An 8915-nucleotide genomic window follows, 5' to 3' on the forward strand; every position below is an offset into this window, starting at 1 on the left:
CCCTTTCATATCAGCTGTCCCCCACCACCAAACATAAACAACAAGCTTTTCTTATTCGCTTGAAGGAGGAGAGTTACAGCAGCCCCCGGTGGACGCGAGAGGAGCTGCAGTCTGTCAGGGCGCTGACCATAAACACACTTATGAGTTTGTTCATTACTGAGGCAAAAAGGTGCCGCCTTCACCTGAGTAACAGGAAGTCCATGGGCCTCCTCCACGTCCCAGTTTTACGAGCAGAGGTAAAGTGTTCCAGTAAAACCAGTGTGGCCCTCCCTCGGACTAATAAGGCGTTCTTCATGAGGAGGAGAGGAAGCCTGACCTCAGATCAGCTCTGACGTGATCTCGTGTTGAAATGTTTACACCACGATCGGGTGATGAAATATCTCAGAATCACCTCGGAGAGAGTCTGACCTGCTCTGATCTGAGACGCACCCACAGGAAACACCTCTATCTGACTTTTATTTTGAAAATCTGAATGCCAAACATGTCGATAATTTCCTGGGGTCTTTTATTTTGATAAGTCAATATCTCGGTTGGGTTTTAATCATGTGACCTCTCTGTCTCCCCACAGGACCATCATGCACCTGAAGTCTTACCCGAAGCTCGTGCGTTCAGAGCTGCGTCTCGATGCGTCCGGCGTTCAGACGGGGACGCAGCGGAGCAGTCTGTTTGTGAGCCAGCAGGGGGGGCTGCTCAGGACGTACACTGGTAACCATGGCAGCAGCAGCCGCTTCCCATTTAGTGTAATCTCTGCCAACACGCTGCGATGCCCAGCAAACGCCATCACAAGCAGCATGACGTCGCTCTGCCTCAAGACGCAGTCCGGCACCACCCTGCAGCACCTCCCACTGCTTCCGCCATGCTGCGAGAACAACACGCCCAAACTGTTCCAGACTGCCGCTGAGGATGCCGACACGCCGCTGGATGTCTGGACCGTCATCAAACCCGGACACGTCCGCGAGAAGATCGCCATCTTTGTTTCAGAGAGGGGACGAGAAGATAGCGCCGGAGGTGGCGAGTGTGCTGCGAACAGCAGGGACAGGGCGCCGGCACCATGCACCAACTACAGCGTTGGGACGGGGCTGTCACGAGCCGTGAAGGCAAAGGGCAGCTGGGATGAAAACTGTACCGCCAAACGGCGCCGCCGGTCCGGAAACACCCAAAACCTTCAGCAAGACCAGAGAGCTTTTGACCCCAGACCTGCTTCGCAGCGCCCGAACTCCGGTCAGCAGTGTGGTGGCGAACTGGGGACAGCAGAGGAGGCGGACCTGAAAGTGTCAGTGGTGGACATGGTGGCGTTTCTGGAGCAGAGAGTAAGTGAGCAGCAGCTGGACTCCAAACCTGTGCTCGCTCTCCAGAGGAGCTGCACCACCATCATGCTCTCCAGAGCCCCGCCCACCAAGCTCAGGGACGGCTCGGAGCACAGGGGGGAGGAGCCAGAAAGCATCAGAGTGTCAGATATGGTGGCGAGACTAGAGTCTGAGTGTCTTAGGCGGCGGGCAGAGGGCAACCTGTCACGTAGCAACAGCCTGCGGAGGACAGCGGGGCGTGTGCTGCTTGCCGCTGTCACAGGTCACAGCTCCACCCCCAGCCAGCCTGCGTCACCATCATCACCTGCAGCTCAGTGTCTGAGCAGGGAACCAGTCGGCTGTCTTCCGGCCTCAGCTTTGACCACGCCCCTTTCAGGTGAGCTGGTCAAGTCGGAGGAGGCTGCAGGTGTGGAGAGGGAGTGCACTGTAACAGAGACTCACCTTAAGGCCCCGCCCTCTGAGGAGGAGGAGCCTGTGCCTGGCTTATTGTTTTTGTCTCCAACACCTGAGAAATGCGAAGACTCCACCCCCTCCCCCACACACTCGGCACACCACCCCCCATGCCACAGAGCCACCTATGTGCTTCAACCTTTTAAGCCCTCCCCCTGCAGTACTGATAGCCAATCAGAGAAGACTAGGAGGAGAGGAACTGAGGATGCTGGCGTAGTTAGCAACCCTGCCTCGGCGCCTCTGGTGTGGCGTGCGTCGGCGTCGCAGGACTTCCTTGAGAAGCGTCAGCGGCTGCAGCAGCTGCTGGAGCCGCAGCCGTACCTGACAGCGCTGCCGCACCACCTGCTCGTCAAGATCTTCCTACTGCTGCCGACGCAGAGCCTTGCCGCGCTCAAGTGCGCCTGCAGTTACTTCAAGTTCATCATCGAGAACTACGGCGTGCGGCCCGCTGACTCGCTGTGGGTGTCAGACCCCCGTTACCGTGACGACCCCTGCAAGCAGTGCAAGAAGCGTTACGGGCGCGGCGATGTGTCGCTGTGCCGCTGGCACCACAAGCCGTACTGCCAGGCGTTGCCGTATGGCCCAGGGTACTGGATGTGCTGCCATGGCGCCCGCAGGGACACGCCTGGCTGCAATGTGGGTCTCCATGACAACCGCTGGGTCCCGGCGTTCCACAGCATTAATGTGCCCATCTACCGCAGGAGTAACCATGACGACTGATTGTGAGTGTGTGCCGGGCAGAGGCTGTTTGTGCTCTTTGTGTGTGATGTCAGCAGCGTCCAATCAGAACGCTTTCACGCAGGATACCACGCCCACAAATCAAAAAGCCATGGAACTTTAAGCTGGATGATGTTTAGGTTAAAGATCTGGGCGAGAGGGCGGGGCTTGAGACTGACAAACAGCTGCTGCAGCCATGATGCAACGGCACGCCGGTGCTCCGGCAGACGTAGTGACTGATTCTGATTATTGATTGCTGATCGATTAGATGTTTGAGCAACTCCCTGCGTCTGACGGAGCGCTGGCCTTGCGGCGCCGCCTGCTGCTCACCCCTCCCCCCCACAGCCTCCATGCTCTGATCTGCAGATCGATATCACTCACTGATCAGTGATCAGGTTTGGAGGAGGAGTCTCAGCCAGGACTCTTCCTCACTGGCTGGTTCCTGATCATCGTATTGATGAGGCTGAGTTATCGATAATATTTATTCAAATTCAGCCTTTATTCATTTATTTTTACAAACAGGAGCCGTACCTCCAAAATAATGCTGCGAGCCGTCTGACTTCCACTGTGATGTCACTTCCTTAATTAGAGCTAATTTGCATCTCAGAGGGATTGATTGGTCAAAAGGCCTGAAATCCTGAACTTTATTGATCACGATCACCAACAGAAAAAAACCTCCCTACCGTGGGTTTCCTTCAACTTTTAATTTGAAAACAGAAGTTAAGTAAACTGCTTCATGTTTTTGCAGAGATGTATGACCCGATAATTAGATTTTTTTTTTTTTTTTACACAGGAAGGGGTGGGTCTAACTGGTTAGCAACAGCTGAACTTTCAAAATAAGGGCACACAGAGTTATCTGATAGCAGCATCAAAGCGATGAAAAGTAAAAATATGACTCAGCAGCTGTCCGTCTGAGCAGCGTCTGGTGGGAGCAGAGCAGGTGGTCATCACGCGTCTCGCCCCCTTGTCCCGTTTCCTGTCGTCAGAAACTTATAAATATATATTTCTTAAAACAGATGAAACTTTATTAGTCGGACGTCTGTAACCATGACGGAAATCCACCCGACACCTCCACGTCTGCACCAATCAGGATGGCTAAACTTTTCCTCCACCTCCCTCCCTCAGGGGCGGAGCCTAAAACAGCTGCATGGTCAATGTTCCCTCTGAGGTCATGCACCAGTTTTTAAAGAAACTTTGTTTTATCACAGTAGAAGAAGTTTATTGATCATCATTATGTCTGATTGATTGGCCCAGCTGATCAATCAGCTGTTCAGGAATAATTGTGGGCGGGTCCTTGTTTTGACTTGTTTAAAGTAAAATTTGGCTTCCTGAACTTTCTGCAGGTTTATCTGACCCTCTTACTGATCGATCAGCTGATTGGCTTATTGATTAAGCTTCATCTTTTTGATTCTGAGATGCAGAGGTTCCTGATGATCACCTGACTGATGGAGGCTGAGAGATGGGTGAGTGGGTGGAGCTTCAGGGGTCGACGACCTCTCTGTGCACCTTGTTTGTTTACATTTGAGTGTTTGTTTCCTGTGCGATCAGCTGATTGATAATCATTGATGAATCGAGGCCTTGAGCGTGGAGTCGGTGATTGAGAGTTTTAGAGTGTGTCGTTTGTCTGCTCCGTTTTTCTGTGCTTTAATAAAGAGCTTTTTTCATGGTTTCCTGTCTGTGTCGGTCCTTCCTTCGTTAACTTCTCGACCTCCGCAGGCAGCGGCCGTTCAGGGAAAGAAACTGTCAGTAATTCAAATGTTAAATTCACAAAGAGAAAGTTTGACTTTTATTTTTATTGATCCGCAGCTCGTTCAAAGGCACTAACAGGAAGTGGAATCAATCCACGCCAGGTGAACGTTATTGATGAAGTTTTCAGTGACAGAACAATAAATTTTATTCTCAAAGTGAATAAAGAATCGTGGGAAACCATGGCTGGGCTGCTGATGACGACTCCAACGATGAAGGAGAGGAGCTTTAGTCAAATGTATTTTCTGACCAACTTTGACCTGCAAACACCACAGAAACAAAACTTCATTGGCCATGTGGCACTGTCGCTGTGATGTCACGTGGACCTTGTGACCTCACACAGAGCCTCCAGCAGTTGAAAGTAGTTGTACTTGATGTCATAGTCCATGTCGTACCAGAAGTTCACTGCAGACAAAACGGGAGCGGATGTGTTTAGTGTGAACGCCTCACTGAGATTATCTGATCGATTATCTGCTCGTGTCTGTCCATTATTGATCAAAGTAAAGTTAAACACAGCGTGGTACGTTCAGGTACCTGCGATGCAGCCGTGTGACTGCTGTACGTGGTGGAACCACAGCGACGGCAAGTACAGCATCTCTCCGGCCTTCACGCTGCAGTGGAGCGGCCGCGCCCGCCGGTACTGCGGGAACCGCTCCAGGTCCGGGTTCAGTGGGTCCAGAGGGATCCATGGGACCTGGGAGGGGGAGTCATGGAGGTGTGTGGTTTGAAATGAGGTGCTGAGACTTAGGCTGCGTCCACACTAGCCCGGATAGATTTGAAAACGTGATTTTCGTCTGAAAACGTTCCGCGCCCACACTTTCAGTTGTTTTCACAGGGTTGTGAAAACACTTACGTTCCAGTCCTGCACAAAACTGAGTGAGAATTAAAGGAACTGAAGAAAAGCTATGCAGCATGTACAAAGTGATTTTAGAAAGTCTGCGTTGTGTCCAACTACAACGGGACAGCTCTGTCGTGTTTTCAAAACGCTGCGTCTCAGTGAGGCCAAGACTGAGAGAAAACGTTGCGTTTTCAAACGAAGACGCATTAGTGTGGACGTAGCCTTACAAGAAAACCTGAACGCACCATCTCTGAGTCGCTCTGATCGATGACCTCGAACTCGCCGTCATCTCTCTGATGGTAAACGGCTGGTTGGAACAAACCTGCGGAGATAGTTACCATGGTTACCACAGGTGGATGGTTATTGCTGTAGAGAAGACTTGGTGGTTGCCATGGTTACCATAGGGGATGAAAGGGCGGTCTGTGGGCGGCATCAAAACAAAGTGTTTCTCTCCAGAGACGACGCAGTAAAGATTCTCGTAGTGATCTTTGTGCACTGAAACACAGAAACACGCATCAGCATCACCACGCCGCAACTCGCGTGTGTGTGAGTGAGTGAGATCAAGGCGTGGGTCTCACTGGAGGTGATGGCGTTCGCCTCTCCGAGCCAAAAGTTCACAGCGTCCGGCAGCTTTCCTGAAAGGAGAAAACAGTAGGATAACAGTCAGATCAGCTGGTGGTCAAACTGGGATGGGTCCCCCTCTGGGTCACACAGTTACTGCGGCAGGGACGACAGGAGGAGAAACATGGAGGGCAGTGTGTTATTCAAAAGCGGGGAGGGGGGTCCTTCCCTACCATGATGATTTATTTTCCTCTTTAATCAAAACAGAAGCTGCTGGATCTGCTCCGCTGAGCTTTTTGATTTAGTAATTGATTTTAATTTCATTCAATAATTATTGTTATATCATAATTCAATTTTTTAGTGAAGGTTACAAATGATCTTCTTATGGCCTCTGACAGTGGACTCATCTCTGTGCTTGTCCTGCTAGACCTCAGTGCAGCGTTCGATACTGTCAACCATAATATCCCATTAGAGCGATTAGAACATGCTGTAGGTATTACAGGTACTGTGCTGCAGTGGTTTGTATCATATCTATCTAATAGACTCCAGTTTGTGCATGTAAATGGAGAGTCCTCTTCACACACTGAGGTTAATTATGGAGTTCGGCTGGACCTGTTTTCTCCGCAAAGGTGGAGATGGAGAGACCAGTTGACAGGAAACGCACTGAAACTGCTTCCTGTGAAGATCACCGTCATCACGCACACATCATTTTCACAGACTGGATTGTGATGCTCTCTACTTTCTGTGATGTTTGTGGATTCTGCAAATCTGTGAGAGACACTCTGATTGGTCAACATCGCAGACAGACTAACAGCTCACCGAGTGCCGTGCTCATCCAGGCAATGTGCGGCTGTACGTCAGCAGTGAGCTCGGGCAGCTCCTGCAGCAGGTTGGAGCACTGCTTCTGGACATAGAAGACTCCGCCCCCTTTGTCCACCTGCACATTCAATCAAGACAACTTTATTAGTAAGGTGGCATTCATGCAGGGCCATTCGGACAGCAGCGTGCAGTCTCACCTTCCCCTCGATGATGTCAAGAACAGAGGAGAAGCTCATCTGTCTCTCTTCAGGCATCACAAATCGATCTCCATTTACCGCGTCGGCGTAGCCATTTGGAGTCACTGCCACGCTTATGACCTTTGACCCCACCTTCTCCCTGCAGAGAAAAAAAACGATCATGTGACATCTACACCTGACGAGGACAGCTGAGCGCCTTCGAGCCTGAAAATGATGATGCACGAGCTCCACAGAATATCTCTCTTATCTGGATGAACTAATCCTGACTTCATTTATTAGGAGCTGTCAGTTTACCATAGTGACAGGGGTGGGTGGGGCTTGCTTACCTCAGATAGTCAGGGCTCCACTTGGCCAGGGCTGGCCAGTGGCTGAAGGCGTTGCGGATGATGCAGGGCTTGTTTGGAGCGATCCAGTCACAGTGGAACTGCAGCGGCTCAGGTGGCCCGTCCAGGTAGGGCACCGATTGGTTCAGGTACAGATCTGAAAAGTAATCAGTGATCAGCAATGCTGATTGATAAGCAAACACCTGAGATACATGGGTGGGTGGGGCACTGATGTCAGCATTGGTCATTCATATTATAATCACGTGAGCTTATTTCCTGTTGATTACATGATCACACCTCTAATGACAGTCTGGAGAACTCTAAAGCCCCGCCCACACTCGACGTGGTTGGTCATGATATTCCAGGTTCACAAGCTGACACAGACCAGTAAGGACAGCAAGGGTCACCACAGCGACATTTAAGCTGAAACCATGGAAACGAATGAAAAACACATCTTACCCACCCACTCAGCAAAGTCTGCCCTGCAAAAGGAGGCCCCACCTCAGCCCCTGCCCTCCATTTTTAATCATCCAGACTTCTTTCGCTGACCTCTGACCTCTGCACAGCCTCTCAGCAGTGGAAGGATCTGCATGTTGTCAGGTGTGTTTAAGAGACCAACGGCATCACGTGACAGGAAGCAGACGGCCAGGTTAGTTATTAATCTGCTGATGGGTGGGTCTGGATATACAGTCTGTAGTTTTATGACCCCTCCCCTCACAGCAGGGCAGGTGTGTCACATGTGTAATTCAACCAAACAGGTAAACATCAAACATTCAGCCCGATAACGAGCATGCGCTGTGAGCCGCTCTGAGTCGGATCTACTTTCTGTGGCAAAAGAAATAGTCCCAGAGCCGAAGCTGTCACCTATCTGTGATCAATGCTCGGATCGGTGCTGTGAGCCTCACCGTGAGCCTCCTGTGAACACTCGGCCAGTCGATTCCTCACTGCTTCCATCCTGCAGCTGACTGATTAAACCATCAGTTGATCGATGATCAACTCCTCCCCTCAGCAGCGACAATAACTGTTTGTATCGATACGTTTATCATCAATACTGCCGATCGCTTCTTTCCAAGCAGCGTGCTGCCATGCTGATTTGTTTACTTCCGGTGAGCATGCGCAGAGATTGAGGGTTCCTGCGCTGTTTGATGTGAGAGCAGGATTCCCCCTGCTGGCGGGAGGAGGGACTTCAGCAGCACATAAGCAGTTATTGATCCAGAGCGCCGATAAATCCGCTGATCATGATCCAGATAATAATCAGGCATAAAATATTCAGTCCCAGCTGCTGCTCCGTGGCTCATGCTGAGGCTCGCTGCCTGAGACACTTTATTGTCAGGTGGGAGCAGTAGCGGTTTCTCTTATGGGCCACATGGGCATTTGCCCAGGGCGGCATCACGGGCATCGGCCAAAAAAAGTTGTTCGTACTGATGCTGCCCCGACGTCATGCCAGCGAATTTTGGGAATGGCACCCATCGGTGTTCTTACGGCCTTTTGCTGGGAGTAAGGGCGCCCTCCGGTTGCGAGGAGCGCCCGCTGCAGGGAGGAGAGGGCGAGGCGGCGGGGGGTTCTCTGGGTGGCTGGAGCACCGACTAATAACCAACTCGCAAAATAAGTATGTACAATTTTATTTATATAGCACCTTTCAAGATAAAAATCACAAAGTGCTTCACAGAAGCTAAAACATAAAAATCAACCAAAAGCAAGTTTAAAAAGATGAGTTTTTAGCTGTTTTTTAAAAGCGACCACTGAGTCCACAGATCTCAGGCTCAAAGGGAGACAGTTCCACAGTCTGGGGGCCACAGTCACAAAAGTCGCCTTTTGTTTTCAGCCTTGTGTGTTTTCAGCCAGCAAGCCCTAGTCACATGACCTCAGGGACCTGCTGGGAATGTATGGATGTAAAAGTCCACTTATATATGTTGGTGCTTGTCCATGCAGAGCCCTGAAAGTCAAGGTCAAAACC

At 50.8% G+C, this 8915-nt stretch overlaps 2 protein-coding genes across 2 annotated transcripts in view; one reads left to right on the forward strand and one right to left on the reverse strand.

The window, feature by feature from the left end:
• Nucleotides 1-4140, forward strand: part of fbxo34 (F-box protein 34) — a 10530-nt gene extending 6390 nt beyond the window's left edge. Inside the window, exons 3-4 of the mRNA XM_005751765.1 lie at nucleotides 569-2479; nucleotides 3818-4140. Of these exons, the coding sequence (XP_005751822.1) occupies nucleotides 576-2477 (1902 nt within the window). The 5' untranslated portion in view covers nucleotides 569-575 and the 3' untranslated portion in view covers nucleotides 2478-2479; nucleotides 3818-4140. The remainder of the gene's footprint in view (nucleotides 1-568; nucleotides 2480-3817) is intronic.
• A 107-nt stretch (nucleotides 4141-4247) lies between these two features.
• jmjd7 (jumonji domain containing 7) lies at nucleotides 4248-8081 on the reverse strand. The gene is made up of 9 exons (XM_005751766.1): nucleotides 7864-8081; nucleotides 6962-7115; nucleotides 6636-6774; nucleotides 6439-6556; nucleotides 5637-5693; nucleotides 5458-5553; nucleotides 5304-5380; nucleotides 4755-4914; nucleotides 4248-4625 (listed from the first exon to the last, which is right to left on the reverse strand). Exons 1-9 carry the CDS (start codon nucleotides 7910-7912, stop codon nucleotides 4537-4539), a joined length of 939 nt encoding a protein of 312 aa, XP_005751823.1. The 5' UTR covers nucleotides 7913-8081; the 3' UTR covers nucleotides 4248-4536.
• Nucleotides 8082-8915: the final 834 nt, after the last annotated feature.

The sequence above is a fragment of the Pundamilia nyererei genome, unplaced genomic scaffold (assembly GCF_000239375.1).
Source record: "Pundamilia nyererei isolate P.nyererei 1_Seehausen unplaced genomic scaffold, PunNye1.0 scaffold00325, whole genome shotgun sequence".
Lineage (NCBI taxonomy): Eukaryota > Metazoa > Chordata > Actinopteri > Cichliformes > Cichlidae > Pundamilia > Pundamilia nyererei.

Coding starts and splice junctions, on each gene's coding strand:
- jmjd7 (XM_005751766.1), bottom strand. CDS start 7,912: ATGGAAGCAGTGAGGAATCGACTGGCCGAGTGTTCACAGGAGGCTCAC. Junction 5,381..5,457: donor CCGCCCTTTCATCCCCTATG/GTAACCATGGCA, acceptor CTATCTCCGCAG/GTTTGTTCCAACCAGCCGTT. Junction 4,626..4,754: donor GTCACACGGCTGCATCGCAG/GTACCTGAACGT, acceptor TTTTGTCTGCAG/TGAACTTCTGGTACGACATG.